Raw genomic sequence first — 23,630 nt, forward strand, 5'->3', positions numbered from 1 at the left:
AAATGTAACACAAAGCTGGGATTAACTTTTATATTATTCTGTCAGTATAATGGTTTGCAATAAATTCTGCTAAGAAGGTACAGCTTTTAGCTGAACCATTGTAAATTGTTCATCTCCATGTTGTTTTTTGTTTGGCCACACCATGCATCATGAGGGATCTTAGCTCCCTGACCAGGGATGGAACCCATGCCCTCTGCAGTGGAAGTGCAGAGTCCAAACCACTGGACTGCCAGGGAATTTCTATGTTGATTTTTAAGCTGCAGGTTTGAATCTGTTATTAAGACTGAATTGCTGTAATATAGTTGACATGCCTTCACTTAATTTTGAAGTAACCTGAATTAATTTATTGGCTGAGATTGGGCTGAAAACATCCCAGTAAATCCAAGGGAATGATAATGATGTCATGTCAGGCTAATAAACACCATTTAAACAAAAACTAGTTTATAAATATTAGTTGTGGATTTTCTTTTATATGTGAAGATTACTTCCTCCTCTTCTGCTTATCCTCCACTTTTATTTGAATTGGGTCTTTACTTCTTGTATACCGTGTCTGCTTATGCAGATAATTTCAGAATGTCTTTCATTTTAACTTTTGTAGGGTCAGCTTTTGAAATACTTCAATCATGACGAAAAGAGAAGCAGAGGAGCTGATAGAAATTGAGATTGATGGAACAGAGAAACCAGAGTGCACAGAAGAAAGGTTGGTATTTTTTTAATTTACCACTTTTTATATTATCAACATGCCTAATTAAGAATGAAGCCAAGGGCTTCCCTGGTGGCGCAGTGGTTGAGAGTTTGCCTGCCGATCCAGGGGACACGGGTTCGTGCCCTGGTTCGGGAAGATCCCACATGAGAGGCCACAACAGTGAGAGGCCTGCGTACCGCAAAAAAAAAAAAAAAAAAAAAAAAATCACGCTAAGTTCTTTTGGGGGCCTTTTTTTTTTTTCCAACTGACCTCAGCATTTTGGGGGATAATGTATTGCCTTTTTCCTCAGACTTACTGGGTTTGTTGGTTTTGTAGCTGGGAGGAAAAGATAGTTTTAAAGACAGTAATAAGCATAGCTGATAATGATCAAGCAATTGATTGTGATGGTTTTTTCCCCCTCAGGCACTGTTTGATTCTTTTTCCTTTTGTCAGTGCTGATTACTTTTATTTCAGTAAGAGTTTAATCCACAGCCTGAACTAATTCAACAAATAACAGCTGTCTGGAGTACATGAATAAATGAGACTGTAACTTGCCCTTGTAGAGACTACCTTGTATTTGAGGAAACATACATCTGTATGAGCCATCACAGTACTAAGCATTTAGAGAAGTGAAAGGTGTTAGTTTTTGGAATAGTAATAGAATATTACTTACTCCATTAAGGAAGGAGGGCAGTGGTAATGAGTTCTGAATCCAAGGAGAGAATATGGGTAAAAAATAGGGATTTGGGAGTCAAGAAGGTTGAGGAGGGTAATGGCTAATAGTCCTACTTTACTCTGTAAAGCAGGAGATAATAAACTGAAAGTAAAAGGACCTCAAGGGTAGCAGAAAACTGACATAGAGTAACGAAGGTTCAGAACAACTATGATGGGAATGGAGAAGATCACTAAAGTTGAGTAGGATGCTGAGTGTTGAGAGTGCAGCTGAGGTTAAAGACCTTAAATTTTTTAAAATTGTATTTTATTGTGGTAAGTATATTTAACACAAGATCTACCCTCAATAAATTTTTAAGTGTACAATACAGTATTGTCAACTGCAGGCATAATGTTGTGCAATGGATCTCTACAACTTATTTGTCTTGCATAATTGAGATTTCATGCCAGTTAATTAGCAACTCCCCCATTTTTTCTGCGGTTACTTATGCCACCTCTTCTGCTCAGAAGAGACGTTTGGCTCTAGCTCAAAAGAGAAACCCCAGTTTAGTGTCCTCCGTCCTGTCCTCCCCCACCATGCCCTGGTACAGAAACATTTTCCTGACAGAAAAGGTCTAAAATACCTTGACATGGCTGCCTGGGAGACCTTAAATTTTTAATGGAGCTTTTCAACATGTTCGATTATGCTATTTTCTCCAACGGAAGAAACAATAGGCTGCATGTCTTTCTTAATTTTCATACATGTGCACATATAAATGTTTAGGTTGTGTGTGTATACGTACATACATACATTTATTTATTTATTTATGTAGCACATTACCCCAGAACTTTGCAGCTTAAAGCACCCAACTGTTATTATCGCACGAAGTTTCTCAGAATCCGGAACCTGGGGACAGTTTAGCTGGATGGCTTTGGCTCAGGGTACTTTGTGAGCTTGCAGTGAAGCTGTTCGTCTGGGCTACAGTCATCTGAAGAGCTGACTGAGGCTGGCATATCTGTTTCTGAGATCACTCATAAGACTGGTGACAGGACCATTCGCTTCCTCACCACATGGGCTTCTTTCCGTGCAGGGCTGCTCATGACATGGTGGCTGGCTTTCCCTAACGCAGATGGTCTGAGAGAGAGCCTTGGCCACAGTGTCTTATTTTTAAATAACCTAATCTAAGAAGCAGTACATATATTACTCTTAGTCCTTGGTCCTTTGGTCACACAGTCCAACCTTGGTACAATTCGGGAGGGAACTATGAAAAGATGTGAATATTAGGAGGTAAGAATCATTTGGGCTATCTTGGAGACTGACATGCACGTATTTGTTTTTATATATACATACATACAAATGGTCCACAAAGTCTGAAGTTTTTACTGTTTGACCCCTTACAGAAAACCTTTGCTGATGTCTCATGTAAGATATTGGTAGTTACTGTGGTTGATAGTTACTGTTGACCTGGGGAGTAGCTATGTAAAGGAAGCAGTTATAGCTAGCTGTCTAGTTGTAGCAGATTGCTATGCAGAAATTTAGGTCCAGTGATGTGAGATCATCCACACTTTCTCAAGGGAAATTGGTAATCAGGTTTTTTATATGGATCTCCCAAGGTTTAAATGGTGGCAACAGAATATTAAAAAGTGTTTTAAATGTTGAGCTCATGTAAAATAGGTCTTTAAAAATCTGTGTTAAAGTGACATTTTAAAGATTATTGTTATGAAAAAAAGAAAAATATAGCCCACTCTGCTATAGCTGAAGAATTAGTAAAAATACTCACTTAGCCAAAAGACCCAATTATTTTACCTTAACAAATAGTAATAAGAATATGTTTACTATTATTTTAAAATAATCTTGTTTTTTTCAGTCATGACTGTTCTCTTTTATAAATTTTAAAAGGTTTAGGAATTTAGGCTGAATACGTTCAGTGAATATCATGTGTGTATTGCGTTATACTTGGAATTTATGTGAAAATGGAACTTGACAAATTTTAAATACATACTGTTTTTGACAACTGCAAATGAGATTTAAACCATATATAAATTAAACATGTCATGAAACTTGATTGAATTCTAGGTTTATCAATTCAGCAAATACTAATTGGTACCTATTTTCTGTTTGGCCTCAAATAAGGATTCACAAAAGATACATAGAATTACGTACCAGAGATTTTACCTCAAGGAACTTTGTAGAATTCAAAGTATGAAATAATAATGCAAAAGAGCCCTTAGAGAGTTTTAAAGGAAAATTATAATTTTTTAAGGTGGATCTAGACTGATTATAACCAGTAGTTTTCAGATTAGATTAAATGAAAATATTTTTGATAACTTATATTTTCATGTCTTATAATTTACATTATTAAATTGTATTAATCTTGGAAAGAGAAATTGACTAGTAGAGATGGCATACAAGTTTTGAAGAGGCTTTATATATTCCTTTCTGAGCCTAAAATTCTTCAAAATAACTTGGAAATATAATATAAATGCAAATGTTTCTCCTTAAATATTGTATATGCAATATTTGTATGTGTATACACACATGCATACACATGTATGTATATAATATGGTGTATTTGAAAAGGTGCCTTAAATTTCAAGCTAGCATTTCTCTGTGCGATGTGATTCAGTATTAAGCTTGACAACACTAGCTGTTGATGAGCCTACCACTGTGAAAGGTGTCTGTGCAGAAAGGAGTTTCAAAGGCCAGAAATGTGTTTTGGTGTTGAATTTTGTTTTCACCATATCATTGCATTAATATCCAGGGTAAGAATGTAATTGTTAACCATTATATTCTTTAACACTGGATCCTTTAACATTGTATTCTTTAGCATTGTTGAACAAACCTACACTCCAGCTGAATGTGTAAGCCAGGCCATAGACATCAATGAGCCAATAGGCAATTTAAAGAAACTACTAGAACCAAGACTGCAGTGTTCTTTGGATGCTCATGAAATTTGCCTGCAAGATATCCAGGTATTATTTTTTTCTTTTTTGAGATTTGTATTTCAGCATTTATATCTGCATTAGAAATGTTTTGTTGTTGTTGGCCTTTTCTCTCTAGCTGTGACCTTTTTCTCCATTTGACCTATATTATTATAAAATGTAAGCATTTAGAAGTAAAAAGAATTCTTTCAGAAAAATTTCCTCCACTTAAAATTATTTTTAAAAGATTGAGTAATAAATCAAACATTCTTTTTTTTACTTTGACAAATATAAAATGAGAAGTTTAAATACATTTTAATCAGAGCTTAAAACGTAGAGTAGTGAGAAACACATTGACCTTGGAAGCTGAAGAAGTGTGTCCTCACACCCTGTTTCTAACTTTTAACTTCTTTGTGCATCAGTTTCCTCATCTTTTAAAGATAGTTTGACCAAATGATTTTATATTCCCTTCCATCTTTATTTGCTCCAGCAGTAAATTTTGGATAAGCTACAAAGGGATACATTGGAATGTGAACCCAGGCCTGTGTGACTCTAAAACTCTTCACTTGTTTGAGGCTGACTTTTTAATAAAGTTTTTATTGAATAATTCATTGTCACTGGACTTGACCTGTTTTTTTCTCATATGTAAAATTAAGGGACTCAATCTCTTACTTGTTTTTTAGCTCTGATATTTGTTGCTGCTCTTACAATACCTGACCTAAGCAAAACGAAAGTAACACCTGCAAAGTACCCAGCCTATCATAGGATCTCAATATATATTGGTAGAATAAATGGAAATATGCATAATTTATAGTATCATAGAATTCAGAGCTGGCCTTGCATCTAGGACATTTTGGATTTCTTCCTGTCCCCCTCCCCCTTCTCCTCCTCAAAAAGGATCTGAGGATAGTAACTTCTGTTCTCCATGTCAATTAATGCAAATATACAGTTGGAGTCAGAATGCTTGCTGCTTGTGGTAATGCTTTTGTATTTTCAGATGAGTGCTGACTTCAGAGCTGATGAACAACAGTTGAGTTGTACTTCTCTAAGGAATATGACCTGAGATCAAATATCATGCTTGAGTTTTGTCCTTGTGCCAGCTCTTAACTGAACTAGCTAGAGTGTCCAGTACCTGAGAGCCCTCTTCAGAGTTATACAGGCTTTAGCTTCTAGTAGATAATACCAGTGTCTACTGGAGAGGGGAGAAATCTTGCTATGAGGAGAATTTTTAACAAAATGTCAGGCAGATACTGTTGTCTTAAGGAGTGAAGCTGCCACGTTTGACCTGTCCAAGTGTAGGGTTACAAAGTTTGTCTTGTCTCTGTTTAAGTTAGATGCATAGTCACTTAAGATTTTAGGCTTTATGTGTATGATGTTTTTAATATTAGAAAATATGTTTGTACCATGACTACAGTATTGGCTGAATTCTTGGGAATGAGAGTGGGAGGAGCTTTGTACCTCCAGCTGTATGATATGCAGACACAGAGATACACATTACTCAAAATAATTACAACAGAAGGCTGTTTATAAATGGATGACAAAATGTCTAGAAGTCAGAATTACTTTTTGCCATTTGTGTGAAATGTACTCAAAAGCACTGATACTGAAAGGTACTGAAAGGATACAGAATTATGATTAAAGATATTCACAGCTAGGTCAAGTAGTAAGGTTATAAGTCCTTTAACTTCATTAACTTTATGATCAAAAATTTAGAGTTAACCCTGATCTTAAATGTGTATCATTGATTAAAAGGGAGATAATGGCAAGAATTACATAAATAAATTTATATAAATTGTCCCCACTAATAAAACACCCTTGCTTATTCATGGCAGATAAATAGCATTATCTTCTACTTTAAATACTTTTACAGAAAAAATAATTGCCTTTGGCATTATTTAAAATTCTAAACTAGACTCCAGAGCTAGAGAAAACCACCACTTACAGTAAATCCTGTCGTCTGTGTTGTCCTTAATTGCTACCACAGTGGTTAAGTTATTTTCAGTTTTGGCAAAGAATTAAATGATGGGACAACTTGAATAATTAAACGTGTTCTGTAACTTAATTAGTATGCCTCAGTAATTAAGTCCTGTTTGGCACATCCATTTATATTAAACAAGATGACTGAGCTAAAATAATCTTAATCATTTTATCCATGTTTAGCTGGATCCAGAACGAAGTTTATTTGACCAAGGAGTAAAGACAGACGGAACTGTACAGCTTAGTGTACAGGTAATTTCTTACCAAGGTAAGTTACTTTTAATGTTGTTACTTAAAAGTTTAGCTCATGTTTTTCTAATATGGGAACTCAATTTTATAAGTTTTAGATGGTTGTCTAAATTAGTTAATGTGATGTTATAGCCAAATATTCATGCTTTTGATTTAATTGTTTTATCTGTCAGGATGAAGCAGATAGTATAACACATTCTACCTACTTTAATCAGGAAAGGGTATATTACAGGGTAGTAAATAACAGGATCACAGGGAGGGCTGAAAGAACAGGTTCTAGTTGACTGTCTAAGAATGCCTCAGCCACGCTGTAGAACTGGACTGCCAAGGAAGCTGCTGCTCTGCCGGGATCTGGAAAATGCCAAATCTGAAAGCCACAACTATAGCTGTCGATTTGGAACCATGCTGCCTTTTCAGTGATTCACATTAGCCAAAAAATGGATGCCGTGTGCTTGCTTGTCCCCTCTTAACTCATCTCCAAATGGAACGCTCATGGCAGTGAATCTAGAACCTAAATCACATCTGCAGCCGTAGCTGCAAGGACATGTATAGTCTCTGCAGTTTAGCACAGAGAGAGGAATTTGCAAAGGATGTGATGTGACCCAGTCAGCCATATCCATCACAGTATTTTACTAATCTGTGTAAATATACAAGTTAGAAAATTAGGAAACCATTTTTGGTGGGTTGAATTTTAGTTTTTTTAAATGTGGCTTTTTGAGATTTCTAACCAGTTTTAGACTAATTTTCATCTCTGAACATATTGTATTGCTTACAATTATATTTCACAAACCAAAGTTTTCTTCACATTATGAAAATGGTAACTACCTACTTATGATCCTTAATTTCCCCAGGATTTACTATTGTTGGGAATAGGAAAGAAAATCAATCTTTGTTTTTTATCTTTAAAAGTTTAGTGACCTCTCAGTATAGGTGTGTTTAAGAAGAGTTGACTTGATGCAATTTGAATGGAGGATTAGGGGATAATTTTTAGGAAAAATCTTCTTCAAAAATTATAATTTGTTTCCTCATGTATATTTGAAAGAACTGACTTCTGTTTACACTACCTGATGAATTATAGCTGTATATTTTCTTGTAATAATGATTTTCCTGATTGAACTTCAGAATATTGAAATTGAGTTTTGTTTTTTCTTGCAAATACACTTTGATTAAATTTTTGATATAGATTGTAACTGAATCAGTGAGCAAACAGTAGCTGTTAAGTAGTATGATAGTTTTTTGCAGCTGTATTTTTAATATAAGTGAGATTATTTCATAAAGGGCTAGTTTATTCTATTTTGAATATCTTAAGTATTTGGGTTTTTCTTCATTCAATTGAAAATGAAAATCAGAATTTAATGATGTGAATTTAATGTAACAAGCTTAGTGTCTGTTCATTTTTAATACATGTACTTTGTCTTCTAAAAAGAAAAGGAGTCAGTAAATAATTTTAATTTTTTCAACTTCTCAGGATAAGTAGCTACTCATTTATACTCTCCATAGTGTAGTTTTAATTTTCTATTCCATAGTGGTACTTTTTTTCCTAATGTTTGTAGGTGGTGTGTGTGTGTGCTTGCATGCATCTGTGTGTGTATATATGCATGGTGGTGGTGGTATTCTTAAATTATTTTAGACTTACAGAAGAGTTGCAAGTGTAGTAAAAGAATTCCTGGATATCCTTCACCCAGATTCCCCAAATGTTAACTTTTACTATGTTTGCTTTATTCTCTCTCTCCCTCATTCCCACATTATTTTTTTGACCTGGTTAAGAATGAGATGTAGACATTATTCCTTCCTATCTCTAAATACATTAGTGTGTTTTCCGAAAGCAAGAAATTCTTTTGCATGACCACAGTTCAGTTATCAAAATGAGGAAATTAATATTGGTACAATACTGTTATCTAATCTATCAAAGTTCTGCTGAATTGTTGTTTTTCTCATTTAATAGAAATCTGTTTAAATTCTCTAGACATAATGCTAAAAATATTTAAAATGGAGCCTTGCTCTACCGTTTGAGAACATATAAACTCAACTAAATTTTTATTTGTTAGAGACTTTCGTGTTTTCACTTAGATATACTTGTTTTCTTTTTAATCACTGGTAAGGAATTGAACCAAAGCTAAACATCCTGGAAATTGTTAAACCTGCGGAAACAGTTGAAGTAGTTATTGATCCAGATGCCCACCATGCCGAAGCAGAAGCACATCTTGTTGAGGAAGCTCAAGTGATAACTCTTGATGGCACAAAACACATTACAACCATTTCAGATGAAACCTCAGAACAAGTGACAAGATGGGCTGCTGCTCTGGAAGGTTATAGGAAAGAGCAAGAACGTCTTGGGATACCCTATGGTAATAAAATGCATAATAATTATGTTAGGTAGAATAATAAGAATTAAGCTTGACATGAAAGACAGTAGGGTGAGTAGATTATCTATCTTAAATGTAGAATTTTTAGGAAATATATTGATTTTCTTTGGTTTTGTTTTTGTTTTTTTTGGACTTTAACATATGATGGTGCTGGGAATACAAAGATACAAAGAAAAAAATCTGCCCTTAGGGCATTCACAATGTAGTTGACGAGAGAGAAGATAAATGAAAAAAGATAATTGCTATAAACGTAACATGTTTTTAAGCTGTCAATAACTGGTATAAAGAAACATACTCTTAGAATCTCAAAAGGATCATAGTGGTCTGGGGGAAAATTGGGGAAGAGTTTATTATAGACAAGGAAACTGCTAGACATTGCCGACAGGAAATGTTTGTGCAAAGCTGAGAAGTGTGAGTAGTGAGAAGATGCATTGGGTAAGGAGTTATTCTGTAGCATTGTAGAACTGTTTTTGTTTTTTTTTTTTGTGGTACGCGGGCCTCTCACTGTCGTGGCCTCCCCCGTTGCGGAGCACAGGCTCCGGACGCGCATGCTCAGCGGCCATGGCTCACAGGCCCAGCCGCTCCGCGGCATGTGGGATCTTCCCTGACAGGGGCACGAACCCGTGTCCCCTGCATTGGCAGGCGGACTCTCAACCACTGCGCCACCAGGGAAGCCCTGTTGAACTGTTTTTGATTGATGGAAGTGACAGTTGTAAATGAATGTGGCAGTGGTATATGGCATAAGTTGGAGCAGGTAGTTTGGGTGTGACTAGGTGATAATATTTAGGTTAGCCTAGACCAGGTGATTTCTGTGGGAGCAGAAAGGAGGAGATGAATCAAAATAATGATGGGACTGAGCAACTGATTGATGGATTGTGTGAACGTAGAGAGGGGAGATTCAAGTATTGATCTAACTTCTCAAGCTTGGGTGACTAGGCAATAATAATATAAGAATTGGTTACATCTTCATTACATATTTCCTGAGCCAGGCACCATGTTAAATTCTGGGCTTTCAGTAGTGCACAGGAAAGATAGTCCATGCCTTCTAAACCTTAGTGGGGAAGGTAGGAAAGTCTGGTATTGGAAAGATTTTTCAAGGGAAAGTGTTGATTGTACTTGATTTTCAAGTAATAGTACAAATTCAACTGGAGGTCACCAGAAAGTAGTTTCAGGTGCACAAAATTTGGACTGGAGATAAAGATGTTATCTGGGACTCAGTCACATTGAATTTGTTAAAGTCATACAAGTAGATGCAGTCTCTGACGGAGAGAGATAAAATGGAAGAGAACATAATGCTGGACCTTGTCAACATTTAGGGTTGAGGAACAGGAAGTGGGGGAAAGCTTTAACAGATAGAAGGAAAATAAGAACCGTATATAGTGCTGATGAAATTGGGGAAGAGTTTTAGATGGTCACAAGTCTTGACACTGCTGAGAAAGTCAAAGAATGCTGACTGAGTAATATCTATTACATTTGGTCATTAGAGGCTCATTGGTAGATTTAGATAAAAGCAGCTGCTGAGTTGGAGCGACAAAGGTGAATTATAAGAACTAAATAAACATTGTAGAAATGGAGAAAATTGAGTATGAATTGGGGGGGCGCAGGTGGGAAGAATGCTGGGGTAATAAATAAATAATATTGAAGGTTCAAGAGTTGGTGGTGACCTGAGTGTATTTGTAGATAAATGGTGTGGAACTAGTGGGAGAAGGAAAGATTAAAGAAGCAAGGATAGGAGTTATTCATAACAAGATAAAAGAGTCCAGTTTGAAGGATGAGACCTAAGCCATTCCTCAAAGAATAAGAAAGCTGTTAAGACCAAGTCTAGTGGCAGTGTGGATCTTTTCATTTGCTGTCAATTTCGGGTTTTCTGTGTAGCATCTCAGTCTGGCCCTGCGCTGCCCAGTGCCGTGGTCACCAGTCCCATGTGAGCACCTGAAATATGCCTGGTCTGAATTGAGATATGCTGTAAGAGTAAAACACCCAGTACAAAAGGAAAAGAATGTACAATCTTATAAATTTTTTACCTAGATTACATGTTGAAATGAAAACATTTGGATGTATTAAGTGAAATTATTATCAAAACGAATTTCACCTGTTTCTTTACCTTTTAATGTAGCCATTAGAAAATTTTAAAGTTACATAGTGGCCTGCATTATGTTGGACAGTGCTGATCTACACAATTTCTGCCTTCAGTACTGGGGAGTTTTCCTTCATTATTATTTTGATAATAACCTTCTGTGTTTCTCTGTTCTTTTTCTAGAACTCCTATCAAATCTCCTGGGTTGATCCTCTACATCTTTTTTCTTCCTTATTTTTCATCTTCATATCTATTTGTACTACTTGCTGCCAAATTTTCTTGTCTTTTTTTTTAATTATATATTGTTTATTCATTTATTTATTTATTTATGGCTGCATTGGGTCTTCGTTGCTGAGTGCGGGCTTTTCTCTAGTTGCGGCAAGTAGGGGCCACTCTTCGTTGCGGTGCGTGGGCTTCAGTTAGTTGTGGCGCACAGGCTCAGTAGTTGTGGCTCACGGGCTCAATAATTGTGGCTCACGGGCTTAGTTGCTCCGCGGCATGTGGGGTCTTCTCGGACCAGGGCTCGAACCCATGTCCCCTGCATTGGCAGGAGGATTCTTAACCACTGCACCACCAAGGAAGTCCCTTTCTTTTCTTTATATTGCAACCTGATTTTTAGTTTCAATTTACAAGGGCTATTTATTTTGGTTGTTACCTTTCCATAGCATTCTGATCTTATATTACAGATATCATGTTTTCTCTCCTCTCTATGTTGATTACAGTGAAGTGGAGGTTTATTATTTTTTTGTTGTTGTTTGCAGTTTGTTATTGCATTATTTCTGCTTCCTCTGGGTTCTGTTTTTCTGTTTATTTTTGGTCATCTAGTGGTTTCCTTTTCGTCTCTCAAATATCTGATTATTTTTGACCATCTGTTCATATTTAAGAGTGAATAACTTTAAAGCTAATTAGTTTGAAGTCTGGAAGGAGTTTGTTGACTATGCTGGTGAAATGGGGTGTTGGTCATTTTATTAAAAGATTTTCAAGTGTCAGCATGTATAGATCTTTTTCCTGGGTCTCCCAACTTCTCTGGAAAATTGGCCAAACACGTGTCAGGAGTAGAAGGTTGGGGTGAGGATTTAGGGTTGATGTGTGTGTGTAAATGTTGCATTCTGGAAGTGGAAAGGGAAGTGGAGTGGGTGGAGAGGGTCTCACTCTTCGGTTTGTAGACCGGTCTAAAGTGTTCCTGGTGCCTACGTGGTGGGGAGATGCTTCCATTTCTGTCGTTTCCCACTCATGTTCCTGTGAGTTTACATCTTTCAGAAGTTTCTTTAGCATCATTTTACTAAGGACTTAGAGAAAAGAGGCAGGGAGAACATGCATGGCAATTAGTTATGTTAAACTAGAAGACCTGATATTATTTAAGAAAACAAGGCAGACTAACTATTTTCCCCTAACATGTTTTTTTTTTTTTTTTTTTGCGGTACGCGGGCCTCTCACTGCTGTGGCCTCTCCCGTTGCGGAGCACAGGCTCCGGACGCGCATGCTCAGCGGCCATGGCTCACGGGCCCAGCCGCTCCGCGGCATGTGGGGTCTTTCCGGACTGGGGCACGAACCCGTGTCCCCTGCATCGGCAGGCGGACTCCCAACCACCGCGCCACCAGGGAAGCCCCTCCTCTAACTTTTTGATCCTGATACTTTTTTGTTCATGTTTACATAAAATGTGCTTACTTGAACTTTGAAGTGTGTTTCAGGATAGCTTTTCTAACTTTCCAGAACTCCTTCTGTTTGTTGTTTTGGAGTAGTATTAAAAAATAGAGCCTCTTGCTTTCTCAGTTCCTGTCAGTTCCTTGACTTCACTTTTATCTGGACCTCCTCTCTCCCTTTCCTTCGTGTTTCGTTGCTACTCAATTTCAGTTCCACTCCCACCGGTTTCTCTTTATTGTGGTCTTCTCCTCTGGAAGTGATCCTTGGCTTAGTTTGAAAATTTCACAGGTGCTTCACTGCTCCATCCCCTTTAAAGCTGACCATGGACCTTTGTATTCCTCTGCTACTGGGTTGGGCAAAACTGTGCTTTCAAAGAATACTTCCTGGCTGTGTTCAGTTTTTCGCATGCTCGGGATGGAGAGTGAGATGTTCCTTTGCTTCCCTCTGCTTTCTCCTGCACAGATGCTGATACCATACAGCTCTTGTGACTGTTACTGCTTTGTCTTCACCTGCATGTATTTTGGGTTCCATGGGGATATCATGTCACCTGGTTTAATTGTAAATGTCCATGGATTTTTGGTTTTGCTCTCTAGTTGCTTTTAGTGGTGGGTTTTGTTTTGCTTTATGTGTGCATTCAGAGAAATTTTAAAACTTTGCTGCCATCTTCTTAGAATCTTCCTTCCTTAACTTCCTTGTGAAAAAAATCAAACAAAAAATCAATTCTGTGGCTTGCAATCCTGTATTATGTTTGATTCATTTTTACTGTAAATTGGCTCTTGATAAGTACCTGAGTGTTATTTTTCCTCACTTATTTTCTTATTGAATAGCATGCATCTTGGGGGCATATAATCAATACCATTTGGATAGATGACCTTCTCCGTGCAGAAATACCTATACCAAAATTAATTCAGCTAGTATTTATTAAAATTCTGTGAGTAGAAATTCTGTTACATGCCAGGGATACAATCATGAACTATTTACACATGTTGACCATCTTTTTTATTTGTGAATTCATTCAGTAGTAAAAAAGGATGAAGAAAATGAAACTATTTGGATTCACCTTTTATAGATTTAACAAATGTACGCACAAAGCGCCGTGGTAAGCTCTGAAGATTCAGTGGTTTACAAGACACAGTCCTTATATTTAAGACCTCAAGGTTTTATGGGGGGACAGCTGAGTAGACATGCAATTAGCGTGTTGTATTGTAAGTGCTACCATAAGGGTAAGTGCAGGAACAACTAGCTTTTTACAAGAAGTAAAAGTGAGGAAAGAGTACGTTCATATTTTGGAGAATATGTCTCCCCAGAAACCCCTTATAATTTTATTTTTTCAGTGCATCAAATCATACACTACTACAAAATAATTTTTTAAAACTTGTTTAATTTACTCCATTTTCTACAAGGTAATCATGTATTTTATTCTTCCATTTGGCCCACTGGAGAGCAGTTTTGCATTTTGTTTTTCTTGGTAAAATTCCAGACTAACTGATGTAGAAATAAGTGAATCCATCAAAAATTTAGATTAAGAAATTGAAAAGGAGCTAAGGAGAAAATAGAGCATAAGAATCTTTTTTATTTCATATAATGAGTTTATTTACTTCACTTACTTATAAAAAAAAGAAACCTGTCTGGATTTTATCTGCGTGTTTGTGTGTGTTTACAAGTTAACTGTAAATTTATATAATATCTAAGATGCAACTAGGCCAATGGTAATATTTTTCTCTTTAGATCCCATACAGTGGTCCACAGACCAAGTCCTGCATTGGGTGGTTTGGGTAATGAAGGAATTCAGCATGACCGATATAGACCTCACTACGCTGAATATTTCCGGAAGAGAACTCTGTAGTCTCAACCAAGAAGATTTTTTTCAGCGGGTTCCTCGGGGAGAAATTCTCTGGAGTCATCTGGAACTTCTTCGAAAATGTATAAAATTGAAATTATTGTCTATTTGCATTGTAGCTTAAGTTTAGTTTTATTTCTTTATAACTTTGTTTTCATCTAAATTGTTCATTGATAATAGCAATAATAATTAACATTTATTAATTGTGTAAGGTTGTACTGAGAGCTTTATATGTATTATCTCATTTGATCTCGTACTAATGCCACAGATCATTACTTTCCTTATCTCTTCAGATACAAATCTGAGGCTTAGAGAGCCCCTACAAGGTTATAGAACCTAGGGTGAGGCAGAGCCAGGCTCCAAACCCAGGCAGACTAACCCTAGAATCCAAGTTCTGAAGTAAGATTCTATGCCCTGCATTTAGCTCTGTTCATATATTCTAGTTGTTGACTTCTGTTTCATCAGTCAGTCCTGTCCTTTATGCTCATCTTCTAGAAATTTAAGGTTATTTGTTCACAGGTGGCTTCCCTCGCATTCCCTTCATTATTGGGATTAAATCTTTTAAAATATCTTTTAATTGAATGGGATCTTAAGGGAGAAAGGGGAAGTGTAAGTATGCAACACACCATCTTGAATTGGAAGCCACAGATTATAGTGTTACCATGTTGCTTGACAGACATTATTATGATTAAGGCTGTCCAACAAAAAGAGCTCAAATAGACGTAAATTATTTTGCTTGAATTTTAATCCATCTTATATTTCAGTGACTGTTAAAATATCTTAGCAGTAACCCATTCCCTGACACTGTTAAATAAATCAGGAATGCTAGCCAAACCCATATAGTTTTCAGAATGTGTGAATAGGACACTCTGACTTTGTTTTATAACGGTTATGGATGAAAATGTAACTGGTAGCATTTCATCCTACTGTGTACCCAGTAAGGGGACAGATCTGGTAGAGGGATTTTTCACAATCATTTAATGCTTAGGGTTTTCATCTGCTGTTGAATAAGAAATGAGCTCTGTAGAGAAGCTTTCCTTCATTGTTTTTATTGGTAATATCTCTCTTGTGTTGGTTCTCTTAAATATCAGGAGGAGAAAAATATTTAAAAGACTTATTACATTCATTATATTTACACGGTTTATTTCCAGTTTCAGTTCCTATTAGATAAATAAGTTGAATGTTCTGGTTGAAAGTTTATCCTTGGCTTCGCAGGTTTTCTTCTCTGCAGAGCTTTTCAGCTGAGTAAGGTAAATTCCTGAATTGTTTCAGGTTTTTAACATGTAAGTTATGTTTACAGAAACATTTTCTTGTAGGGACTCTCGAGAATAGAACAAGGGCAGTGTTTAGACTACAGTTTAGTTTTTCTCAAATTCATGGTTTTCGCTCTGTCTCCCAGGTCAGCACTTTTTGGTTGTTTCTCTCTGGTTCTCCCAGTGCTTCTCAAATGTTAAAGCTCATTCGGAGACTTTTCCTAGTACAGGGGGCAGAGAAATCTTGTGTATCTTTCCATCTCCTTGCAGTCAGTGGTAGAATGGGTCTTCTTCAGAAGAGCTCTGCTCTGGAATTGTTTTGTTTTCAAAAGTAACAAAGCCCCAGAGCCTAGATGAGTATCTTAGGGAATTCCTTGCTTATCTGGCCGTGGTTCTTTGCCTGGTGAGGAAATCCCATCTGGTTTGGGAATCTAATTCTCAGAATCTGGGAATGGATAGGGTGGTGTGTAAGGCTATTTCTGGCAGACTTTCTATAATTCACAAGCCTTACCTCTCAGAACAGGCTCCTTTGGGCACAGTCTAGTTCTCTGGCCCCTCCTGTAGAGTGAAGTCTACAGCATATTTCTGAAAGGCATTTATTAACCCAGCATTTTTATCTTTTCCTCAATGATCTATCAAGGAGACACAGTACTGAACAGATAGAGCTCCATCTTTACATATTTGTGTTAGTTTTCCCACCTGAGCCACCAGCTTCCTGCAGCTTCCCTTCTTGTGAAACTTCATCCAAGTCCTACAATACATGGGGAAGATAATTAGGAAATGTTCCAGTAGTACCAGCTCTATGATGTCCTTCTTCATATGAATATGTCTTCTGCCACCAAAGGCACAAAGCTCTCAGTTTGCTGAGGGTCTTATTTAGAAAAAAGAATTGCCTTATACCTTTAGTGTCCAAAGTTTCTTCATAAAATGCCTCCATAGGCTCAGAGCTTTGCCCCTTAGGGCTCTGCTTCCTTCATGTATGACCAGGATTTGAGGGCTATAGAGGAATATGATATTTAGAGTGCCTGTATGGTCTTGGACCAGCCTTTCCAAAGCCCCTCTCTTTTTGTGTTCTGCCTTGTTATCTTGAGAGTTCCCCAGGAAACAAACCAAACTCCACTCTGAAAATCAGGGCTGAGAAGCTGATCTTACAGATCAGTAATGCCTGTGCCGTGTGGTGGTGACTCCCTTTCGCCTCTTTTTGGTCTAGGGCACTGTGTTTATTTACAGTCACGAATGGAACAATTTCATTCCAATAGCACTTTGCCTTTTCAAGTTACTTTTGTAAAATCTGCGGGAAAATATACCACAAATATAAAGCATGCATTTTTCTTCAAGAGGGACAGTGGTTCTTGGGGAGAAGGCTCAGAACTAGGAATGTGGATAAAAGAATAGTGTCTTCAATTTACTGAAAAGTTAACTATGTTTCAGGCATTGTGCTTCTTAAAAATATTTTCCTTTAATCCTTACAACCACCTCATACAGTGGTAGGTGGGGGTATCTCATTTCAATATGAAGAAATCAGTGGTGAAGTTGGTTGAATAATTTACCACAGTCACACAGCCAGTAAGTGAGTGCTAAGATCAGAACCCAGATCTGAGGCTAGTTCCATGTAATTGTTTAAACTCCCAAACTCAGGACCCCCAAAGAAAGCTCCCATCTGACAAGTAGGATTCAGATCTCTTTTTAGCTTCCCAGTCCTCTCCAGCTCTGTGTCTTTAGTTGGATCCTGGCATGGCATCCTAAGTAGAACTGTGTTGGGAGCCCAGGCCCCAGGACTCACTCAGTACACAGATGACTGCTGGTAGGTGCTATTTCAGTTCAAGAGAGAAGCATCCAGTCTATGATGGGCACTAAATAGGCTGAAGGAATATAGACTGGGAAGTGAAACTCTTGTCTGAGAGGTAAAGAATACCATTTAAGTAGGGAATAGCAACAGATGAGTAATGAATGGTTCTCCAAAGGGTCACTAGGACCTTTTACACTGTAACTCATGTCGAGAGCTGTATTTGTAGACATGTTAAATTATTTAGTTCAGTTGTGACACTGAGGACAGCTACAATTCCACTGAAAATTTGGCTGTCTTTAAGAAGAAGCATTCTAAAGTTAAAGCCGTTTTATTAAAAAATGGATGTTAGTTAAGTAAATTATGACACTCTCTCAGATCATCTTGAAGAGAAAGAGCCTTTTTGATGAAGAAAGTGTATCTAAATAATTTCATTGTGATGTATATTCTCATCTTTGATCTGATCTTTAAGATTTCCTATTTTATATAAAACATAGATAAATAGATTTAGAATAGGTATTTACATTTAGAAAACCCTGGTTCTCTGAATAACTTTTCTGAACATGAAAAGAATTTGGAACTTTCCTTCTACTTCTCTTAAAAATATCTTTTCCCTGTAAAATGATGATCAAGGATCTTTTTAAGTTATTATGCCAATAAGTTTCAGTTGTTTGATGTTTTGCTTTTTTGTTTGCTTGGTTTTTGTTTTAGTTGTGGAGTTTTTTTTTTGTTTTTTTTTTTGTTTTGAATTTTACTGGATTGGAGTTTGCATTTCTGGTTTAAGTGAAAACAAAAAATTTTTGTGTGTGTTCTTCAGATGTATTGGCAAGCCAAGAACAACAGATGAATGAGATAGTTACAATTGATCAACGTGAGTATTCATGTGCCCATAATGTGTGGCCCATTTATCAATAAGAAACGTTTTCTTTATTTAGTACTGCAAGGTAGTAAAAAGAAAAACTAATTTTTAAATTTCATATGAAGTATTTTAGATATACAAAGAAATAATAAAGTATAACCAACATCTGTGTATACCATAAGAGATAAAACTTTATATATCAGGTCTACCTGTTGTAGATCCCATTTTAAATGACTATCCTGAACTTGATGTTTATTATTCTATGCATATTTTATCTTTTTACCAACTTACGTAACCATAAACACTTTAGGGCATTGTTGATTACATGTCTGAACTTTTGGGGAAAAATGGTGCTATACTGTGCATATCCTTTTGTAACTCGCTTTTTTGTTTAACATTTATGAGACCCATGTTGATAAATGTAGCTCAATTTTATTTTCACTGCTGTATATTATTTTTAAAACTTTGTGAACATCATTGAATGAATATTGTAAGAATGCTTGTGAGATTCTCTGGTTGTAATATCATGGGGTTTCTACCCTTTCAACCTTACTAGGTAAGACCAAAGTTTTTCTCAAAGGGGGTATGTTTGTACTCTTATCAGCGGTGGAACGTGAATTCTCATTTGTCCACATTCTCCAAAATTTGATAAACCATTTTTTATGATCAAATATTTTAAAAAATAGATTTTTTAAAATAACTTTAATGTATCACTAGATTTATCACATCATTAAGTTTTTCCAAAATAAGGAAACCAACTTTTATTCGCTATGTTAAGATTCACAAACTGTAATACAGACATCATACCTTATCCTCTGAACTTGTGCTGAGGTAATTAGACGGGCATTAGTTAAACTAATTGCATTTTATTTCTTTCAGTAATTTTTTTCACTGTTTGTATTGGAAGGAGAAAAAAAATTTTTTTCCTTGTCTTGCTTTGCAGCTGTGCAAATTATTCCAGCATCAGTGCAGTCTGCTACACCAACAGCCATTAAAGCTATAAATAGTAGTGCAAAGGCAGCTAAAGTACAAAGAGCTCCAAGGATTTCAGGAGAAGATAGAAGTTCACCTGGGAACAGAACAGGTATTTTTGCATTATCATCTGGTATTTATAAAATTTGTCGAATTATGTATATTTCGTTTTATTTCACAGTATGAAAATGTGAATATGGACTGTTTCTCTGGCGATACTTAAACAGCATTTGTAAAAAAAATTTGTGTTTTTAGTATGGCTGAGGTATGCACCAGAAGACCTGTGTGTTGTCTTTTGCCTTCTGTTAATCCGTAGCATTGTGGTCAATATTTGTCATTCTTGTCAATTTTTAGGAAACAACGGCCAAATCCAACTGTGGCAGTTTTTGCTAGAACTTCTTACTGACAAGGATGCTCGAGACTGCATTTCTTGGGTTGGTGATGAAGGAGAATTTAAGCTAAATCAGCCCGAACTGGTTGCACAAAAATGGGGACAACGTAAAAATAAACCTACAATGAACTATGAGAAACTTAGTCGTGCATTAAGGTAAGAATTTATTACTTTTCTTTAAGTATCAAACCTTTCTAAAAAATAGCTAAGAAAAAAATAGAATAAGAATTCTAGTGTAAACACTGTTATGTAATGATGTTAAAATACTTGTTTATAAAATGTTTTCTTTATATAAATAAAACTAAAATTTTTCACATTTATGTTAAAAATTACTTCTTAAAAAGATTTTTAGTAATAATTTGAGGTACGTAGAGTTTTTTGAAAGATGATTCTAAGATTTTTATCTGATTTAAAAGCATGTACTATGTTTAAAACCAACATATCTAATCTTTGAGGTTTCTGTTATTTACATAACAGATGCTGTCGTTTGGTATAGGTGAACTGAATGAGTGTAAATTCTAGCAAATACGTAGATATTGTCAATTTTTATAATTAGATGCAAAATGTCAACCCATTTCCCTGTTTTTCCTTCCCCCACAATATGCCAAAATCTGAATATCCAAACTTTACATCAGTTAAATTGGAGTAGAATAATTATTTATAATTTCTCGTAAGTGGTATGAAAGTTTTTGACATAATTACTGTCATAAATTATGCTTACTACAGCGATAGAAATTCAGTATGTACACTTAAGTATCTGAGAAGTAGGATATATAGGAATTGTGTCTATATTTTTGGAAGAGTGAATTTGGTAAAGCAGTTCTACAGTTTACCTCTGTATTCCTAAATAACATGCTTTTACTGCTACTTTATGTTTCACTGGAGCATTGTTTGTGAATTTCACACAGAGATTACGATTTACCTCTCATCATTAACACACATACCCTTCCCATCCCTTCATCCAAGTGTAATATAATTATGTGGAAGTGTTGATTAGATCAGTATTCATTGTTACAGGATCATGGCATGTAAGTACCATTACATAGTTTATCATGATTATTTTTCTTTTCCAGAATGACCATTTGTTTTCCTTAGCATACATAAGTAACTACAGTGCTTTATTTTCAATGTACTTATCACTTATTCAGTCTCAAACACTTTGCCAACTATCTAAAGATCCTTTCTGTATAATCAGTTTTGACAGTTGATGTGATTGTGTACATACAAGTCCCCTCAAAATTACAGATGAATTATTAGAATTAATAGTTAAGATGTCACTTCTCCCCAGATTGGTCTAACTTTCAATGCAGTAACCGCCTGAATAAATGTTTTCATAGAACTTGACAAGATAATTGTAAAATTTATATAGGAATATAAGGTATCGCAATAACCAGGACACCTGAAGAAGATTAATTAACAAAGTGGGAAGACTTGCTCTACAGGATATTGAGACTCACTGTAAAGCTACAACAACAGTAAGACAGTGATCTATTTGCTTAGGATAGACAAATAGACCAAGGATTAGAGTAGCTAGCCCGAATAGAACCAAGAATGTAGGAACATTTGATTTAAAGATGGCAGTGGGGAAAAGACCTACTTTTCAATCAGTAGTGCTGGGACAGTTGACTATCCATATTGACCCCTTCCTCATAGCATACTAAAAATCAATTCTATGTCGCTTGTAGCTCTAAATGTGAAAGTAAAATAGGGAGGCATCTAGAAATACCTACTTGACTTCAGTAGATGAGGAAAGACATTAACAGAGCCAAAAGCACTAACATAATGGAAAAGATCAATAAATTGGACTACATTTAAATTTAAAACTTCCGGTCATCAGAAACCATCATTAGGAGGGTGAAAGTCAAGCCACACATATCTGACGTAAGACTCTTACCTGGAATATGTAAAGAACTCTTACAAATCCATAGGAGAATTAGGAAAAATGGGCAAGAAACTTAAGCAGACATATTAGACTAGAGATTGTCCAAATGGCCGATGAACATATGCAGTGGTGCACAACCTCATTAGTAATCAGGGAAATGTATTTTATTTATTTATTTATTTATTTATTTATTTTTATTTATTGGCTGCGTTGGGTCTTTGTTGCTGTGCGCGGGCTTTCTCTAGTTGTGGCAAACGGGCTACTCTTCGTTGCGGTACACGGGCTTCTCATTGCGGTGGCTTCCCTTGTTGCGGAGCACGGGCTCTAGGCGCACAAGCTTCAGTAGTTGTGGCACGCGGGCTCAGTAGTTGCAGCACACGGGCTTAGTTGCTCCGTGGCATGTGGGGTCTTCCCGGACCAGGGCTTGAACCTGTGTCCCTTGCGTTGGCAGGCGGATTCTTAACCACTGCACCACCGGGGAAGTCCAGGGAAATGTATTTTAAAACCACAATAAAATGGTACAGTGTACATCCCAGAGTGGCTAAAATTAAAATAATTGCTTTTAAAATTAAAACCAAGTGTTGGTGAGGATATGGAGCAGTGGGAATGCTTCTACACTTTTGGTAGGAATGTAAACTGTGACCGATAACCCAGTAGTTTGTCTTCTAAGGATGTACCAGACAAAAATGTACATATATGTTCACATGGATGCTTATAACAGCATTATATATAACATCCCCAAACCAGAAACCACCCAGGTATCTATCAACAGTAGAGTGAATAAGTAAACTATAATATACAAAGGGAATACTGTGTATCCATTAAAAATGCACTGATATGGGTGAATGTCACAAACATAATATTCAGTGAAAAAAATCCAGACCCAAAAGAGTACATACTGGATTTATACAGTAGAGTTTTAAAAAAAACCAGCAAAACTAAATTACAGCATTTATGGATGCATGTTTGGGTGATAAGACTATAAAAAGAAGCAATGGAATTATTATCATGAAACAGGATTGTGTAACCTTTTGGAGCAAGGGAGGAGTGATGATGGGGAGGCGCCGCAGAGGAGCTCTAGGGTGCTGACAGTGTTCTGTGTCCTGACCTGAGTAGTTAACAGGTGACTGTTTGCTTTGTAATAAATCACTGAGCTGTTCGCTTTTGTGTCCTTTCTGTTTGTGTAATATATTTCCCAATTTAAAAGTTTTTTAAAAATACAAGTAAAAAAAGGGGGTGGGGAGAAAAGAAATCATATCCATGAAAATACAGGCATCGAGGCTTCCCTGGTGGCACAGTGGTTAAGAATCCACCTGCCAATGCAGGGGACACAGGTTCGAGCCCTGGTTCGGGAAGATCCCAAATGCCACGGAGCAGCCAAGTCTGTGTGCCACAACTACTGAGCCTGTGCTCTAGAGCCCGCGAGCCACAACTACTGAGCCCATGTGCCACAACTACTGAAGCCCACGCACCTAGACCCCGTGCTCCACAACAAGAGAAGCCACCTTAATGAGAGGCCTGCGCACCGCAATGAAAAGTAGCTCCGCTCGCTGCAGCTAAAAAGAAAGCCTGTGCGCAGCAACAAAGACCCAACACAGCCATAAATGAATGAATGAAAGAAAATACAGGCATTGTGTACCTTTCTACTTTCTTCATTTTAGGGGGGAAACAGTGAGTGCTGTTATATGTGGTCATATGACGCATCTACTAGATTGGAGGAAGTATTAAGTAAAATTGTTAATTTAAATGAGAACGTATGTGTATGACATTTTATAACATCTTACCAAGAAACATACGATTATACCAGCTCCAGTTTTGTTTTAGAAATGTAAAACCACTTTCCCTCTTCATTTTCCTTTTTTCCCAAGTGTCTTATTTGTTACAGCCTTACATATTATGTCGAAATTTTCTTAAGAAATTGAAATGCCTACAGCATTTTAACTGGATGACAAGCATTGGTGGTTTGTGGGCTGAGATCTAAATTCTGTATTAATGTAATTGACAAAAAAGGAGACAGGAGACTATGCCCAGTGTGTTATATCTCTCACTGGGAAAGTGAACATAACCATTATACTT

The 23,630-nt window shown here is 36.6% G+C and overlaps 1 protein-coding gene across 4 annotated transcripts in view; it reads left to right on the forward strand.

Moving 5' to 3' along the window:
- Positions 1-23,630, forward strand: part of GABPA (GA binding protein transcription factor subunit alpha) — a 36,255-nt gene that overhangs the window by 6,987 nt on the left and 5,638 nt on the right. For all 4 annotated transcript variants that reach the window (XM_079923424.1, XM_079923423.1, XM_079923425.1 and 1 more), the window contains exons 2-9: positions 599-700; positions 4,165-4,309; positions 6,419-6,503; positions 8,587-8,832; positions 14,300-14,494; positions 18,268-18,321; positions 19,253-19,393; positions 19,636-19,828. In XM_079923424.1, coding sequence (XP_079779550.1) covers positions 624-700; positions 4,165-4,309; positions 6,419-6,503; positions 8,587-8,832; positions 14,300-14,494; positions 18,268-18,321; positions 19,253-19,393; positions 19,636-19,828 — 1,136 coding nt within the window. In that variant the 5' untranslated portion in view covers positions 599-623. The remainder of the gene's footprint in view (positions 1-598; positions 701-4,164; positions 4,310-6,418; positions 6,504-8,586; positions 8,833-14,299; positions 14,495-18,267; positions 18,322-19,252; positions 19,394-19,635; positions 19,829-23,630) is intronic.

Source organism: Stenella coeruleoalba, assembly GCF_951394435.1.
Source record: "Stenella coeruleoalba genome assembly, chromosome: 5".
Lineage (NCBI taxonomy): Eukaryota > Metazoa > Chordata > Mammalia > Artiodactyla > Delphinidae > Stenella > Stenella coeruleoalba.